This window comes from Pristis pectinata, chromosome 5 (assembly GCF_009764475.1).
Source record: "Pristis pectinata isolate sPriPec2 chromosome 5, sPriPec2.1.pri, whole genome shotgun sequence".
NCBI lineage: Eukaryota > Metazoa > Chordata > Chondrichthyes > Rhinopristiformes > Pristidae > Pristis > Pristis pectinata.
Genome location: NC_067409.1, coordinates 115,291,355 through 115,310,749, shown reverse-complemented (window position 1 = coordinate 115,310,749; position 19,395 = coordinate 115,291,355). Strand labels below are relative to the sequence as shown.

The 19,395-nt window shown below is 40.7% G+C and overlaps 1 protein-coding gene across 2 annotated transcripts in view; it reads right to left on the bottom strand.

The window, feature by feature from the left end:
* pex1 (peroxisomal biogenesis factor 1) overlaps window positions 1-19,395 on the bottom strand; it is a 73,597-nt gene that overhangs the window by 1,790 nt on the left and 52,412 nt on the right. The window contains exons 20-23 of one of the 2 annotated variants that reach the window (XM_052016050.1): window positions 14,155-14,328; window positions 9,616-9,846; window positions 8,347-8,544; window positions 2,877-3,007 (exon numbers count right to left, since the gene is read on the bottom strand). In XM_052016050.1, coding sequence (XP_051872010.1) covers window positions 2,877-3,007; window positions 8,347-8,544; window positions 9,616-9,846; window positions 14,155-14,328 — 734 coding nt within the window. Of the gene's footprint in view, window positions 1-2,876; window positions 3,008-8,346; window positions 8,545-9,615; window positions 9,847-14,150; window positions 14,329-19,395 lie in introns of those variants that run through there. The other variant, XM_052016051.1, reaches the window with a different exon arrangement.

Here is a 19,395-nt window from a genome sequence, read left to right as displayed (position 1 = left end):
CTGCAGGTGAGACAAACAGCGTGGATACAGGACCCACCTCCCCAGCATACTACCAGCTAACGTCCAGTCCATTGAGAACAAAGTTGATGAACTAAGGGCAAGACTGACCTACCAAAGAGAACTGAGGGACTGCTGTGTCTCACTGAAACGTGGCTCACACCTGCTTCACCTGACTGTGCCATTCAACCTGAGGGATTCTCAATCCACCGAATGGACCATACAGCGTCCTTGGGCAAAGTTAGAGGCTGAGGGGTCTGCTGCTTAATAACTTGTGATGCTTGGATGTGATAGTCCTGGTGAGTTCCTACTCGGCCAGCCTGGAATATCTAAAAGTGAAGTGTCGACCATTCTACCTGCCACAGGAGTTCACCAGCTATCCTGATGGCAGTCTACATCCCACCTCAGACGAAACATGAAGCCTGCACTCAATGAACTATGTGGTCAACAGCCTTGAGACAGAATACCCTGAGGCCCTCTTCATTATTGCGGGTGACTTCAACCAGGCCAACCTTGAGTGTTACCAAAGTACTACCAGTATGTCTCCTGTCTCACCAGGGGCCCCAGCACACTTGACCACTGCTATACAACCATCAAAGATGCCTTCCGAGCCACTCCTCACCCTCACTTTAGTAAATCAGACCATCAGGCTGTGCTCCTCCTCCCTGCATACAAACAAACTGAAACGGGAGGATCCAGTACAGGGAGTCGTGCAGTGCTGGTCTGAGGAAACAGATGAGCTTCTACGTGACTGCTTTGAGTCAGTGGACTGGTCCATGTTCAAAGACTCAGCTGTCAGCCTTGATGAGTATGTCACCACCATCACAGACTTTATCAGCAAGTGTGTTGAGGACTGTGTTCCAAAGAAGACAATCTGGATGCTCCCAAACCGGAAACCATGGATGAACTGGGAGATCCACTCCTTGCTGAAGAAGAGGTCTGCTGCACACAAATCTGATCCTGACCTTTACAAGAAATCAAGATACAACCTCTGTAAAGCTATCAGGAATACCAAGAGACAATACTGGTTCAAAATAGAGTCCCAGACCAGCTGTCAGCTATGGCAGGGCTTACATGGTATAACGGGCTACAAAACGAAGTCAGGCAGCATAGTCAACAACAGCACATCCCTTCCTGATGAGCTTAACGCATTCTATGCATGTTTTGAACAGAAGGGGAGTGGATTGTCACCACCCACCCTGACAGCCTCCAATGCAACTGAACCTGTCACTGTTGAGGACATAAGATCAGTCTTCCGAGAGTGAACCCAAGGAAAGCATCTGGCCCGGATGGTGTCCCTGGCCATGTGCTCAGATCTTGTGCTGATCAGCTGGCAGGGGTATTTGCAGACATATTTAACCTCTCCCCGCTTCACTTCCCACTTGTTTTAAGAAGACCACTATCATCCTGGTACCGAAGAAAAGCAAGGTAACATGCAAGGAACTGGAAATAAATTGGAGAGGTTAAAATGTTGAATCCCCTGCCAATTATCAATTTTTTTTTTGAAAATCCACAAAAACTCAGCAAATAATTCTGCAAGGTTAAACAATACATTTTAGAAATTATACTGCATCAGATTAATCTTTAGTAGTTTCAGCCACACCTTGCTATGAAACTCTGTGCAGTCACAAAGGTGGGTTCACTGTTCAGCCAAGTTACCAGACAGCAAAGATTAAAAAACTTGTGGGCCATTTGTTCCAAATTTCAAATGTAATACATTTGTCGTCTTTAGATTTTGAGGTAAAACAATTCTCCTTACTACAAGATTGGAAATTAATTTTTTCCAGTTAAAATCCATTATGAAGGAACAAAATTCAATGTGTACAGAGAATCAAGGCAGACTTGGAAGTTTGTTGGGTCAAAACATGTCAAGCTCCTGAAAGCATTCAGTGTAACAGAATCACTGGTGGAACTGGTGTTCTTTAAAAAGCACTCAGAATTCTTAATTTCAAAAATTTGTTTTAATGCATGAATCAATTGCTTTAGAAGGTAGAGATGTAGGGTTAAGAAGCAGAGATGAAGTCTTCCTGAATCATGAGTTAATATATATATATATCAGTAAGTGACTTCCAATGACACTGATCACCTGCTCACTAGTTTTTATTTTTACAAAATTTGGGCTAAATTACACATTTTGAAACACAAATAATCTAAAATGCTTCAGTTTTGATGGACTGCCAATTTTGGGAAAGCTTTTAAATTTGTACAACTTGTTTGAAGGTGGCTCTCAAAACTACTGTATACTTCAATCAGCTTCGTTGCAGATTTACCTTATGCAAAAAGGTACAAACTAAAATTAGAGAGAGTGTCCTATAAAAGACGACAAATCTGTGGGTTATCTAATGATAGGCTAAATTTGTTAACGTTCAATAATACTACATTTTAAAATCTTAATTTTGGTGTTCACTCTGAGAATTTGTTGCACTTGCAACAAAATATTTCTGCATTCATCAACTGATCTGAAGAAATGGTACGTGAGTTTCATTTGAATTTTTAAGTAGACTGTAAAAAAAAATATCATTCCACATATTTGATGCGACAATGCAGAGCCTGGTAATCACTAAGATGCTTTGAGTGTATCACAATTTCAGCGTTGGGTTGGGTCAGGCCACCAGTATCCTCCTCCATGTGACTGAACAGCCTATTTTCCTAACCCTTAAGTGCATAGTGTTCAAAGGAAATGATGCTCCAAGCAATAGCATATTTGTGGTTACTACATTTATGATAACTGTCTGGTCTGAATAACGTGCTCTAACTATCATTATTTCAGATTGGCCTTTTTTGCATTAGTTTTGGTTTTATACCTGACCAAACCATTGGTACCATGGAAACAGTTGCAGGTTTAAGTTTATTTTAACTTAGCAATAATTTCTACTCACATTTCAGTGAAGTTACGCCATTCTTGCAGACTGATAGAGGGTCTTGTACTTGCAAGTGCTGTCAGTAAGTGGGATTGGCAAATCAGTTGTGAAGTATTGTTGGGTCCCAATTGATTGTGAGCAGTGGTCTCCTGGAAAGGGATTCATATGGAATAGAAATGTTGGTATTTAATATGTAAAACTGCACAGTGTTTTCAAACTCATAACTAGTTCAAACCAAAACCATGGGACTTAATTCTAAACAAAGGAAACTATGAAGATCAAGGAGTGAGTTGGATCTGATGGATTGGGGACTTCATTAAAATATGATGGTGGATAGGAAATAGCCAGCCCATGATTCTGGGATGTATGCAGGATCCACAGCAGTTGTACATCTTGCTTGACAAAAATACAAAAGGAAAAACAACCAAGCTATGGCTAAGCCTAACAAGTTAAGGACAGATAATACTAGATCCACAAAAAGATTACCCAGAAGACCAAGTAGTAAATCCGAGGATTGGGACCAGTTCAGCAAAAGTAGGACAAGGAAATTAAAAGAGAGCAAAAAACTAAGAAAATTAACTTGCAGGGAAAATAGACAAGAAAAAAAGATTAATAGGTCCCCTTTGGTGAAAAAAACTGGAGAAATTAATGGCATTGAAAGTCAATGGCATTAGGCCCCAAGGCCTAATCATTTGCATCCTAGAGTAATAAAGGAGGTAGTTATGGAAACAGGATGTATCAGATTCATCTTCCAGATTCTATGGATTATTGAATAGTTCCTTCAGACTGGAGGATGGCAAATGTAACTCCACTGTTTAAAATAGGAGGGGGAAAGAAACGGGCAGCTTCAGACTCGTTTGCCTGACGTCAGTAGTGGGGAAAATGCTAAAGGCTTTTATAAAATAACAAGAAAATATAAAGATTAGACAAAATTAACATGAATTTCTAGAAGAGACATCATGTTTGACAGACCTGATAAAGTTTAAGGATGTAACTGGTAGAATAGAAAAGGAAAACCAGTGTGTGTGGGGTACTTGGATTTTCAATAAGCATTTGATAAAGTACTGCAAAAAAAAAGGTTGATGTATAAAAGTAAAGTGGGGTTACAGATTGAAAACTGGTCAACAGGCAGGAAACAGATTAGCTTCTGGGTAGCAGGCAGTACTGATGGGTACTGCAGACTCAAACAAATGATTCAAATGTGGAGAGATTTTAAGTTTGCCTCTGAGTGGGACTGAGAATTAAACTGACAATTGTGAGAAGAATGTAAACAGGCTTCAAGGCAACTCAGTGGGCAAAACATGGCAGATGCAGTATTACTTGGATAAATGCTAAGTTATTCACTTTGGGTTGGAAAAACAAAAAGGCATATTATTTAAACTGTACATCAAAACCTTCCAAAATAACACAGACTTGGATGCTCCTGCACATTAGTCATGAAAATAAACTTGCAGGTGCAGCAAGCAGATAAGCCTAATGAAGTTGAGTGCAGAAGCAAGGATCTCTTGCTACAATTATACAGGGGTTTGGTGAGACCAAACTGTGTGCAGTTTTAGTCTCCTTACCCAAGGATATACTTGTAACGAGGGAAGTGCAACGAAGGTTCACAAGGCTGTCTCTTAGGACTGTCACGTTGAGAGAGATCAGGTCATTTTGGCTTGCACTCATTAGAGTTCCAAAGGATGAGAGAGGATTTAATTGAAACAAAAAAGTTATAATGGGGCTACAGACTTTGCAACTCAGTTGCAGAGGCCAAGCTGCTGAATATATTAATGAAGGTGATGTATACATTTATAGATGTAAAAAATGCCAAGGACTTTGGGGAGGGAGGGAGGGAATACAGTATTCTTGAACCTTCACGTCTTTCCTAAAATGCTGTGGCTAAAGCAGTGTTTCAAGGTTTTAATCTGTTTTTGCATTCTCATTGTGAAGCCCTGGAAATGTCATGCTTGATGTACCACAGTTTCAGACAATTCCAAACATTTCCATGTTCCGGACACTCCTTTTACAACAATGCCACTTTGTCTGTATTATCTCTCCTTGTTCATTCTTTCCAAATATCACCCCTTATAAGTTGTACTGAATGTATTTTGTCTCTTATCTGCTCATTGTTAGTAGTCTGTTGCTAAGTTCATCAATAATTTACAACAAACTTTGGATCAGCTGCAAATTTTTCGAAGTCAACCCTACATGCCTACATCAATTATATCTCTCTGAACTGCAGTGGGAGAACCCTTTATAGAAGTTAAACTAATTGAGCTGTATGTAATTACCAATAATGAATTTGCACCCATTTTGAACAAATATACCTAACAAAAATGGATCATAGAAAGCATGGATCAGACAGGGCTCAGAGTTACAAGGTAGCCAGGAGGAAGCTTAAGAATGGACTTAGGAGAGCTAGAAGGGGGCATGAGAAGGCCTTGGCGAGTAGGATTAAGGAAAACCCCAAGGTGTTCTACACACGTGAAGAATCGGAGGATGACTAGAGTGAGGGTAGGACCGATCAGGGATAAAAGAGGAAACGTGCCTGGAGTTGGAAGAGGTAGGGGAGGTCCTTAATGAATACTTTGCTTCAGTATTCAGAGAGGGAGAGAGAGACGACGTTTGTGAGGATGGTGTACGACAGACTGATATGCTAGGGCATGTCAACGTGAGTAAAGAGGATGTGCTGGAACTATTGAAAAACATTAGGATAGATAAATCACTAGGGCCGGACGGGATATATCCAAGGTTATTACCTGAAGCGAGGGAAGAGATTGCTGTGCCTTTGGCGATGATCTTTGCGTCCTCACTGGCCACAGTAGTGCCAGATGATTGGAGGGTGGCAAATGTTGTTCCTTTGTTTAAAGGGAGTAGGGATAACCCTGGAAATTACAGACCAGTGAGTCTTACTTCAATGGTGGACAAATTACTGGAGAAGATTCTTAGAGACAGGATTTACGGGCATTTAGAGAAGCACAGGGTGATTAGGGACAGTCAGCATGGCTTTGTGAGGGGCAGGTTGTGCCTCACGAGCCTGAGTGAAATCTTTGAGGATGTGACAAAGCACATTGATGAAGGTAGAGCAGTGGATGTGGTGTACATGGATTTTAGTGAGGCGTCTGATAAGGTTCCTCATGGAAGACTCATTCAGAAAGTCAGGAGGCATGGCATCCAGGGAAACTTGGCTGTGTGGATTCAGAATTGGCTCGCCCATAGAAGACAGAGGGTGATGGTAGATGGAGCATATTCTGCCTGGAGGTCGGTGACCAGTGGTGTTCCGCAGGGATCTGTTCTGGGACCCCTGCTCTGTGATTTTTATAAATGACTTGGATGAGGATGTGGAAGGGTGGGTTAGTAAGTTTGTTGATGATACAAAGGTTGGAGGTGTTGTGGATATAGTGTAGAAGGTTACTGTAGATTACAATGGGATATTGATAGAATGCAGAGCTGGGCTGAGAAGTGGCAGATGGAGTTCAACCCGGATAAGTGTGAAGTGATACACTTCAGGAGATCGAATTCGAAAGCAGAATACAAGGTTAATGGCAGGACTCTTAGCAGTGTAGAGGAACAGAGGGATCTTGGGGTCCATGTCCATAGATTCCTCAAGGTTGCCACACGGGTCGATAGGGTTGTTAAGAAGACGTATGGAGTGTTGGCCATAGTCGGGGGTATTGAGCTCAAGAGCCACAAGGTAATGTTGTGGCTCTATAGAACTCTGGTCAGACCACACTTGGAGTATTGTGTTCAGTTCTGGTTGCCTCATTATAGGAAGGATGTGGAAGCTATAGAGGGTGCAGAGGAGATTTACCAGGATGTTGCCTGGATTGGAGAGCATGTCTTATGAGGATACGTTGAGCGAGCTAGGGCTTTTCTCTTTGGAGAGGAGGATGAGAGGTGACTTGATAGAGGTGTACAAGAGCCATAGATCGAGTGGACAGTCAGAGACTTTTTCCCAGGGCAACAATGGCTAACACGAGGGGACATAATTTTAAGGTGATTTGAGGAAGGTATAAGGGGGATGTCGGGCTAAGTATTTTTTTTTTACAGAGTGGTGGGTGCATGGAACGCACTGTCTGCAGAGGTTGGGGGGCAGATACATTAGGGGCATTGAAGAGACTCTTAGACACATGAATGATAGAGAAATGGGGAGCTATGTGGGAGGGAAGGGTTAGGTTGATCTTAGAGCAGGATAAAATGTCAGCACAACATTATGAGCTGAAGGGCCTGTACTGTGCTGTGGTGTGTGTTCTAACATACATGTAGGGGTCGAGCCACCAGGATGGTTTATGATGGGAATGCAACACAGCTATGATGATGATGATGAAGATACAGATGTGACTGGTGTATATAAAACTATGAGGCACAGATAGGGCAGCCACAGTCTTTTTCCCAGGGTGGAAATGTCAGATACTAGAGGGCACAGGTTTTAGGTGAGAGGGGGAAAGTTTAAAGGGGATTTGAGGTAAAATCTTTACAGAGTGGTGGGTCCCTGGAACAGGCTGCCAGGGGAAGTAGATTCTATAGCAACATTTAAGAGGCATTTAGACAGACACATGAATAGGCAGGGGATAGAGAGAGACAGACCTTCCACATGGGAGGGAAGGGTTAGCTAGATCTTAGAGCAGGGTAAAATGTCGGCACAACACAGTGGGCCAAAGGGCCTGTACTGTGCTGTAATGTTCTAAAAATTACTAGATAAATAATGTAAGTGGGTTTTTCCTATTTGCAGATATTAATGAAGCATACATTTAAGATTGGTGGACTAGTAAATCTATTTGGCAATTGAATAGAGTTCTTGGCTTCAGAGTGCAAGTCAAACATTGTCATAATTTTGTTAAAAAAATGATTCAAGTACTTGGCTATGTGGACAAAAACACTGAAATAATGATGGGGAAATGGCCTAATCCTTCTGTTTTTAACAATCCATTTCCAGGACAGGAAGCAGAAGGTCACATAGTTGCTCAAAGGCAAACATGGAAAATAACTAATGTAACTTCATTTCATCTTAAGGAGTCAAATGAGACCAATAGAGAATTTTTCTCTGAAAGTATTAGCCTAGGACACTTTAGAATACTTTCCTGTCAGTGTTTTAATGGCAGTGAAACAGAAAACCTATGGTGCACTGTGGTATCACCACTCAGTAGGGAAAATAAGCTTTGCATTTGGAACTTTCTGGTCTTACATCCAAAAGGGTGTAACTACTGCCCCCTAGGAATAGAATTGGAAAAATAACCAAACAGTCACTATTGTGAATCTGTTGGTTACCCTAAAACAATAGTATTTGCACAAGTCTCTAAGTGTAAGATGTGTCTGAAAGCCAATGAAAGAATGAATTTACAGCACAGAAAACACCAATTTTTTTTTTAAAATGTGTAAACTATGCATTCACACTAGAAAGCTGCCTACACAGCTACAATATTTACAAATTTAAAACATAGAACTTTAATATCACTCTCAACATCAAGTAACAATCTTTCTGCATTGATAAAGAAACTAATCTTACCATGTTCTTGTTCTTCAAATTTGCTTTAATAGTGTTTAGCTCAATCCATAGTTGTTCTACTTGCTCCTGAGTCAGCTCCTGGTATCCTTCTTGCAATGACAACATGTATGAAGGGAGGTGAGAAGATATGGTGTCCCTTGCAGATGTAATGGTGTGATCATGGGTCAGGGAGTTTGGTCCTGACAAACATTGAGAGTTCTGGTAAAGAATGTACAGTATTAATTGAATAGGAATATACTTGTTCAGCTAGTAAATTATAATAAAACACTATCCAATTTTAAAACATGCCAAGATTGCTCTTTGATCTAAATGGAGACTGGAGGTTTGGTAAAGGAATATTCATATTTACACAACCAAAACATAGCTAATCAGGAATTCTATAACAGATTTTTTCCCTACTTTTTAATGGAAGTAAATATCTACATGTACACCAATTCCAGAATAACTCCACCCTGTCCAGTACGTTATTCCTGCCCCAAATCTTCAATTAATCAGTTAATAAGAGAGACATTCACAGCTGCTATTTCCAAGGAGGATAATGATTTGCATTGTATGATTTTAACCTCAAGGGTCATGAAGTAATGCCATTTTCTTAAAATGAAATGTGACAAAAGGCTGATACAGCAGAAACACTGCCTCCAGTTTTCATGGTTCTTTTCGGTTGCTGGACTTGCCTTCCCTTCCTATCTGTCTTCTCAATCCACTTCTGAATGAGTGAGGCTATCCTTGTATCAGTTATTAGCTGACTACATCTGTATCCCTTCCCCTCTCACCATGTCCAATTAGAAGAGCACAGATGCACAAGATAGATTTCTTTTTGCCTTGGGTGCTAGCCTTGGGGAACTATTCCCTCTGTTTGGACAGAACAGACCCTCTGCTAGACAACATCCCAAAAGAGGTAAAATAAAAATAGAAAATGCTAGAAACTCAACAGGTCAGGCAGCATCTGTCGACAGAGAAACATTTAACATTTCAGGCTGAAGACCCTTTGTGATTCCATTTACTGAAAGATGCCTTCTTAAAATCTTCTTTTGGTCTGTTTTTTCTGAATTATCCATGAGCTAGTTCCATAAATAACAAAGCTAATGCAGTATTTCAGTTGGTATAACCAATCAATACAAAAGGTGGAATTTGGTAAAACGTTTCTTACAAGGACGAAGTCACTGTGGAGCACCAACTAGCTTAAGCATTGAACTAATTTTTTTTAAAAACTGTTATGCCAACCCAAGAATATTAATTTTATTTCTGCCTTTAACAAAAAAGACTGACCTGTTCTGAAGAGGTTCCATTTCCCAGTTCTGATTCGTACGAGCTACCGAAATAAAGGCGCCAGATATTAGGGCATGGATCATCAGGTACTATTTCACTGGTATCCAGGTAAACCGGGGAGTGTTCAAAACCTCCTTCTACATCCCCCACAGACTCATCAGAACCACTGCTATGATTCAAGAAGATCATGGAAGATAAGCTCACATCACTATCAGAGCCTGAATGTGCATCCTAGAGCAAATTAGTAAAATTATATTTAGTTAATGTGCCATAAATCAGCCAATATTATTGCAGGAAAACAAACTTGAGACATGAGCAATATTTAAAACTATCTTTGCAGCCACATAAATGCTAAGTAATTTTAAACCAATGTGGAGAGAAACATAAACGGAAGGGTGATGAAATGCTTAAGCTTAATATTTTCAGTAAATTGAGATTGTACAGTGACCCTCCAGCAGTTCTATAGGAATGACGTCTTATAAAGTCTATCTTCCCTTTGCTTCCAAATTTTTAAGCTTTAGTCAACGAAAATGCTTTCCTATACTGGCATGTATAGGAATTACAGGATAAACAAATGTGGCAAAAATGAATAATCTTCCATATTAAGGTTCTGATTCTTCAAATGTGAATTACTGCCCAGTTCTCCCATTCTCTGCTCTTCCTTGTCCTATTTTGGAATAGTTAAATGTTATCATTCATTAGGTTAGGTTTCAAAACCATTATGACAGTAGACAATATTACTTATAAGCAACATGGAATGCTGAATGCTTAACTGCTCTGGAGGTTACCTATTTTAGCATATGTGGTTGGAAGATAGTTGTGAGAACTCCCGATGAAAACACCATTAGAATCAGCCAACTATGAGCTGAGAGAGCTACATGCACCAATACAAGTTATAGTAATGGTTATTTCAATTCTAACCATCTACACACTAGCACTAGGTACAAGAATTGATAATTAGGTGGACGTTTCATTTTCTTTGAGGTAATGCTTTCTTTTTGCTTTCTGTAGCATTCCTCTGGAGAGGGAGAGGTCCTAGGACTGAAAACAAAGCACAAAAGATCTGATGGGCACACATTCCAAGTGATTTTTATGAAATAGATCACAAGCCCATAAAGGAGAACCAGATGTGTAAATGTTACAATCTTCGATAACACAGGCTATTCCTTCTGAGGCACAAGGATAAACAGGTGTCAATGCAAGAACCGGTGTACTGGTACCAAGGATGACCAAATAACTTGAACATTTAAAAATGGGTTTGACAAGTCAAGGAGAGGTTTCAGTGCACAAGAAAAGATGGCAGGATAGAGTTGCATTCTGGTCACCACGATATAGGAAGGGTGTGGTTGTGCTGGAGAGGCTGGAGGTTCACCAGATGTCACCTGGGTTGGAGGACTTTAGTCATGAGCAGAGATTGGAGAGGCTGGGCTTGTTTACTTTGGAGTGGAGGAGGACAAGGGGTGACCTGATAAAGATATATAAAATTATCAGAGACATTGGCAGTTAACATCTTTTTCTCATGGTAGAGATATCCAAAACAAAAAGACATGGGTTTAAAGTGAGAAGAAGGAATTTGAGTGGAAAGATTTTCTCTTTACAGTGTGTGATTGATGGCCGGAACATGCTGACAGAGGTGGTGGCGTTGGATCAGATACAATGACGATGTTTAAGAGACATTTAGGCAGGCACGTGAATAGGCAAGGCATTGGAGGATACGCATCTGGCAGGAGCAAATGGGATTAATGTAGATGGGGAAAATGGTGGGCAGAAGGGCCTGTGTTGTATAACTGTATGTCTCTATTGATTCAGTCAAAGACAGAATTCAGATTTGTCAATACAAATGGCAACTGCGATCATTAGACTTGTTGCAGTGGCTCCCAGGTTACCCATTGCATTAAGACTTTTTGCAGGATGGAAAAGATGATGTTTATGGACTTGAAGTGAGGCTACAGGTGATAATGAGGCGATGGGGGTTCTAATAACATGCAGGTGAATTTTAGGGAAGAAGTCGTATTACAGAAGCGAAGTAGACTGTCTTGTGAAAGAAGAGACACATGCTTGGAGATTTTACTCAGGTAGCAAGGCCAGGGCAGATGAAATGAAGTTGTTGACAACTGTACAACTAGAGACCAAGAAAAGTAGCTCCACATTTACTACTAACAGGAGAATAAAAGAGCAAATAAGAGAGAGCTTAAAATAACAGGTATCCAAACATTAATCTGAGGAAGACCAGGAAGGACAAAAGAACTTGGGAGATAAAAATGAACAATATTGGCAAGTATTTAGAATACCAGTCAAAATTCTAGATAAATGCATTGTCTTTTAAAACAGAAACGAACTTAATAGTAAAGAGGCAGCATGAATGAATAAACACTGGGGAAAACTGAGGAATGAGAAGTCTACCAAATACATGAACAGCAGCAGAGTGCAGCCTAAGACAATGATAACACAAAGAGTGAACTGAAATAAAAATGGAAAGCAGAGGAACCAAAGAATTAAAACTGAGGAGTGAAACAAGATATCTACAAGCACATAAATAAAAAATAAAGTTGTGGAGGGATGAGAAGTCACTGAGCAATGGATGATACAAGTTTGTCAAGTGATAACAGGATGGCAAAAATGTTGAACAGTTTTAGAGGGTAGATAAGGTAAGATTAGAAACGGTACAATCACATTTAAAAGAATGAAAAATATTCAATAAAGTGAACTAACAGAGGATAAACTCTTGTCAATGCAGCATATATTTAAAATAGTCTGGAGAAGAGCTAACAGAGGTTTTATTACCATTATTTAATAAATGATTAAAGGATATAATGCCAGAGTTCTAGTGGATACCCAAAATTCTATCCAGGAAACAACAAATCAGCTTATCAGCGGCAGGAAAGATACTAGAATCATTCAAAGGAGGAATATGTTAAACACAATGTTAATGATTGACATGGTTTTCAAAAGCAAACATCTCACTATACCAATCTAACTGACTTCCTTCAAAAGATTCAAGAATGAAGTAAAATTTGCCGTGACAATTGATGCTTAGAAGTAGAGCATATGGGATTCACAGATAGCTGGCTGGCTGCAGGACAAAACAGAAGTGGGATCCTCTAGAGGCAAGTTTAAGGATAACTATAATTGTTCAGTATTTATAATACTGACTTAGACTTCAGAATTGAAAATACAACATCTAAAAAGATTGCTATAAAACAAGATTAAGTTGACATTCAACAAATTACATGAGAATTAACTTGCAGAGTGGTATACACTTGGTGTGTGATTTTTAATACACAATTGAGGTCATAAATGTTTTATTCTAAATACAAAATAATAATTGGTAAAGTTCTGCTAAACGGGCATAGTACCTTAAAGCCCAGCCTGATGTAGAATTTTGATCACCATATTATGAAAAGGAGACAGAAACACACAAAGTGGTGAATAAGAACATATTTACAGGGCAACACCAGAACCAACATGTTGCTTCCAACAAGGTGATATGAAAAGGCTGGGTCTCATTTCTAGTACACAGTGATGCATTTAGAACAACAAATGAATCTGATAGAATAAACAGAATTTTTTCCATGTGGGGAAGACCAAAGATAGCAGCAGTCAATATAATAGTCAGCAAATAAAAAAAAGCTGAATGCAGAAGAAACATTTATTTCTAGAGAAAAGAACACAGAACTTTCTACCACCAGGAGTGGTTGAGGGGAGGAGTAGTATCGATGCATTTAAGGGAAAGCTAGATAAGAAGAAGAAAGAGGCTGATGCTAATAGAAATAAATAAGGATGGAAGAGCTTCAACCAGGGCATAAATGCTGACATCGAACAAATTGGTTGAATGGCTGCTTCTATGCTCTGTATTCCTACTAATTCTTCCCATAGCTGGAAAAAATTGTGGTTCATCCAAGATCGAATGTCTGACAGCACAAAACCTATGGAATAAATAAAATGCCATACCATACTGAAGATATGTCAGTATTTTCTTAGTTAAAATCACTGAGCTATAAGACATGAATGTATTCCTTTTCCAAAATTCAGGTGATTATGCATGTCAACACAGTGTGCAGACTGACAAGTTGTTCTAGTCCAGGTACCAAGCAAAGCAGAAGCTACGTTGCCTGGTTCTGGCTAGTGAAACTTGATCACCCTTTTCAGGTTGTGCAGAGCTAACAGTGCAGAGGGAAAACAGGAACATTTCTTTGCACTAAACACTTAAATTGAGGCAGGATGCATTTAAAAAGTACCTGAGACCAAATGACCCCGATTAGGAAGTAAATTAGATTTGACATTGCATGGCTGGTCAATTGAAGTGGTAAAGTGATTTGCACATCACAGTTGAAGAGGAACAAGGTGTTCCACACCTTTTCTTTCCAGCCGGGATTTGAATTGTAACTCTGTGTTTACACTGCAAATTAATTGTCAGCATGCATAGGAATCCGGATCATGTTAATATTAACCCTGAAGTACAAATACAGCCAGAGACACTACATTTTCATTTCTTCCCATGCATCAATGAGTTAAATATTCTTGTACAAGATTACCTACTCGTAGTACACTAGACAGAGAGCTGTGAATGGCATCCAGCTGGGCGTTACAGAGCAAAGCCTTCAGGTCAGCCCCAGTAAAGTATTCTGTCATGCTTGCTATTTGCTGGAAGTCAACATCATCCGCTAAAGGTAAAGTCTGGCTCAATGCCTTCAGAATCTCATAGCGTGCCACCTAAAATGGGAGAGGGAGAGCACACGGCATGAACTTTATTTTGTAATGTAATCAAATTCAAAATTAAGCTACAAAATGGTTTGCATACACTTTGTGTATATATCTGAGCATTAACTGAAGGAAAAGTACAGCAAGATGTTTGAAAGAATGTAAGCACAGAGTCTACATGGCATTCAATAAGATCAACAAGGATCTTCTACCAAAAATCCACCAGATTCCCTTTGGGCCCATGAACCTACTGACCGAGTATCCACAGCCTTTTGGAAAAGAGAATTCCAAAAATTCCCAACCCACTGGAGTAAAGAAATGTCTCAGTTCAGTTGTAAATGACTGACCACATTTCCTGAGTATAGGATCCGAGTAGTAGACTCTGGCGGGGAAAGAGACAAACATGATAAAACGCTAAGTATTTGATAAATGTAATGATGCACAATTTGCAATTTTCCCCTAAGTCATGTTCCTTTTATCAAAGAAGCAACGCCAGCCACAAACAGGACGAGAGAGAATAGCAACACTTGAGTTTTTTGACGATGTACACCGCAATAAATAAAATGGACCCCAATATCTGTTTACTTGTAATAATTGGAATTTTGAGAATAATTTGAGGTAGCTCCAGGTTGGAAAGGTACCGTGGAACTCTATGGCAGACAGTTTATACCAATACTTTGAATCCTTATTGGCAGAACTGGTTAGCTTACAATGGAACTTATAAGATATAAACCATTTTGGTATTGGTTTATTACTGTCACTTGTACCGAGTACAGAGTAAAGTGTCACAGCTGCAGAGAAAGTGCAGTGCAATAAGGTGCAAAGTCACAACAAGGTAGATCGTGAGGTCAGAGTCCATCTTATCGTATAAGGGAACCGTTCAATAGTCTTATCACAGTGGGGTAGAAGCTGTCCTTAAGTCTGGTGGTACGTGCCCTCAGGCTACTGTATCTTCTAGCTGATGGAAGAGGAGAGAAGAGAGAATGACCCGGATGGGTAGGGTCTTTGATTATGCTGGCTGCTTTGCCAAGACAGCGAGAGGTAAAGACAAAGTCCATGGAGGGGAGGCTGGTTTCCGTGACGTGTTGGATTGTGTCCACAACTCTCTGCAGTTTCTTGCGGTCCTGGGCAGAGCAGTTGCTGTACCAAGCCATGATGCATCCAGATAGGATGCTTTCTATGGTGCGTCGATAAAAGTTGGTGAGTGTCAAAGGGGACAAACCAAATTTCTTTAGCTTCCTAAGGAAGTAGAGGCGCTGGTGAGCTTTCTTGGCCGTGGCATCTATGTGATTTGACCAGGACAGGCTATTGGTGATGTTCACTTCCATGAACTTGAAGCTCTCAACCCTCTCGACCTCAGCACCATTGATGTAGACAGGTGCATGTACACCGCCCCCTTTCCTGAAGTCAATGACCAGCTCTTTTGTTGACGTTGAGGGAAAGGCTGTTGTCATGACACCATTCCACTAAACTCTACATCTCCTTCCTGTACTCCGACTCATTGCTACTTGAGATACAGCCTACAACGGTGGTATCATCTGCAAACTTGTAGATGGAGTTAGAGCAGAATCTGGCCACACAGTCATGAGTGTATAGAGAGTAGAGTAGAGGGCTGAGGACACAGCCTTGTGGGGCACCAGTGTTGAGAATAATCATGCCGGAAGTATTGCTGCCTATCCTCACTGATTGCTGGTTAGAAAGTCGAGGATCCAGTTACAGAGGGAGGTGTTGAGTCCCAGGTCTTAGAGTTTGGTGACAAGTTTGCTTGGGATTATTGTATTGAAGGCAGAGCTGTAGTCAATAAACAATAGTCTAACGTAGGTGTGTCTTTACTGTCCAGGTGCTCCAGAGCAGGGTGTAGGGCCAGGGAGATGGCATCCACTGTAGACCTGTTTCGGTGATAGGCGAATTGCAGTGGGTCGAGATTGTCTGGGAGGCTGGAGTTGATGTGTGCCATGACCAACCTCTCAAAGCACTTCATGATGGTGGATGTCAGAGCCACTGGTCGGTAGTCATTGAGGCACGTTACCTTGCTTTTCTTCGGTACCGGGATGATAGTGGTCTTCTTAAAACAGGTGGGAATCTGAGAGTGAAGCAGGGAGAGGTTAAATATGTCTGCAAATATTTCTGCCAGCTGATCAGCACAAGATCTGAGCACACGGCCAGGGACACCATCTGGGCCAGGTGCTTTCCTCGTGTTCACTCTCCGGAAGACTGATCTTACGTCCTCCACTGTGATCACAGGTTCAGTTTCATTGGAGGCTATCAAGGTGGGTGGTGACAATCCACTTCCCTTCTGTCCAAAACGTGCATAGAACACATTAAGCTCATCAGGAAGGGATGCACTGTTGTTACCTACGCAGCCCATCTTCGTCTTGTAGCCTGTTATAGCATGTAAGCCCTGCCATAACTGACGGCTGGTCTGGGACTCTATTTTGAGTCGGTATTGTCTCTCGGCATTCCTGATAGCTTTCCGAATGTCATATCTCAATTTCTTGTACAGGTCAGGATCACCAGATTTGTGTGCAGCAGTCCTCGATTTCAGTAGGGAGTGGATCTCCCGGTTCATCCATGGCTTCCTGTTTGGGAACACCTGTATTGTCCTCTTTGGTACACAGTCATAGAGTTATACAACACGGAAACAGGCCCTTTGGCCCAACTCGTCCACGGCATCCAAGTTGTCCACCTCAGCCAGTCCCATTTGCCAGCGTTTGGCCCATATCCCTCGAAACCTTCCCTATCCATGTACCAGTCAAATGTCCTTTAAACATTGTAATTGTACCCACCTCTACTACTTCCTCTGGCAGCTTGTTCCATATACCCTCTGTTGTCCCTTAGGTCCCATTTCAATCTCTTCCCCCTTCACCTTAAACCTGCACTCTCTAGTATTAGACTCCCCTAGCCTGGGAAAAAGACTACAACCATCCACCTTACCTATGCCCCGCATGACTTTATAAACCCCCTCTTTCACTCCAGGGTAAACCGTCCCAGCAACACCCCCCATTGTTTGGGGAAGAACTCAGGCAATGAAACTGGCCTCGGCTCACAAATCCAAGCAAGCTGTACTCCCAGCTCTCATGGTGGAGTGTAAGAAGCAGATTGACTTTGGCTTTGATTGTCCCAGAGAAACACCACCTAGTCACACCAGGAGGCCGGTGAATCTATTGAGCAGTTCCACCGCATTATGAGGGAGGAAAAAATGAAAATTAAATGGATGAAATGAGATTTATTTAAATAAGCCTCACCCAATAACATTTCTATTATATAGCATGGTTTTTGGTTCATGTGCAGTAAAGAGAACTCATCACCAATATAAACATCTACAGTGAAATGCCCTTCAGTGCAAGTACAGCTTACAGTCCTCAAAACATTTGCTGATAGGGTGGCTGTGATTTTTCCCTCACAGTAAAATAGTTAAGTTATTTGAAGGTCTGAAAAATCTGGATTCTTTAGATAACTTGAACCAGCCGTTCATCCAAGTTGGACATGCAACAAGCAGCAACTTTGGAAGCTGGTTAAGTACCAGTGGTGCTCCTCTCACATTCATCGGCCCTAACCCTAGGCTCTACTAAACTGCATGTTCTTGGGCCTTGTGTTGACATACGGAGAGACATGGAGCTCCACGCTGGGCAAATAGAAAGTCTACAGATGGGTGCAGAGTCTTCAGTAGCTTGCTACAGAGATTCAAATATGGCAAAGGGTTTTTTAACATGCATCAGGCACTCAGTCGATCCAAGAAATCTTAGCACAAACATTATTTGTAGCCCAAAGCGCTTGTTTTTCCTCAAATGGCCCCTCAAAAATTCATAGATCATTCAAAGTCACTCCAAATTTAATTGGCTGTATAAATGAATGTCAACACTCTGAACAAAATATATTCCTCCTATCTAACAAACTTCCTAAAAACCCCGCATAAAATCCTGCTACATCATCGTGAAGAGTTCATAATTTAGGTTTTTCCGATCTGTGCAGTTACTTTTGCACATGGTCCATTGCGCTGTCAGAAGTCTTAGAAATTAGACACTAGAAGGAATTCAAATGGGATGCCGTGATTCATAAACGGAAGCACTGAGTGTAAAATGAAGGAAGTTACGCTGAAGCTTTTCAAACACTGGTTAGTCCACAACTGAAAGGTTGTATCCAAGCTTGGACACCACACTTGACAAAGGATCTGAAGGTTCAAAAGTGGACAGATTTACTAGAATGGATCGAGTTGAGGGACTTCAATTACAAGTTTAACAGCTGGGTTGTTTTCCTTGGAACAAAGGTAGTTGAGAGATTTGATGGAGGTGTAAAAAATCATAACTGGTTTATGCAGGGCAGATGGAGGGACGTTGTACCCATTATAGCTGGTGGTTCAAGAACGGAGGAGCACATTTCAAATTTTAGGCATTAGGTTCAAGGGGGATTTACAAATGTTATCATTTACTCAGAGGGCAATGATGATCTGGAATTCAATGCCAATAAAAAGGTGGTGGAAACAGTGTCAGAAAAGGAAATTGGATCAGCATTTGAAAGAACAATGTGCTGGGCTGTGGGAGTGACCAGACTGTTTTACCAGGAGCCAGCAGAAATTTGATCAAGGCAAATGCTGATTTTTTTTGTTGATCACCATATGCTAATATATCATATAACTGCATCATTTAAACTCTGCTATGTTGTAGAAGATTATGCATGTATAAAAAATTCAAAGGCACATATCCACAGGGATTCCACACTAAATAACAGTGGTAAAAGGTCCCATTAATAAATATGCCAATTAAGCTCAATGGTTTTATCTACCAGAACTAAAAGTCACGGCTAGCTTCCAATAACATTTAAAGCTATTTTTAAAATAAAGAATTATTCCAATTTTGTTTATAACACAGCCTACCTGTGAATCTGTGCAGTACATACTAACATGGAAACGTTTGTGATTCACATGTGCATATGACAATAAACTCAACTTGAAAGTATTCAAAAGTGTGTTGCTTGCAAAATAGTATTTAATTGCAGTGTTTTTCACAAAGTCAATTCTTTAAACCCTGAATACTTCCCGTGAAAGCAAATCTCCTTTCCCCACGACAGTCCTGAAACGGT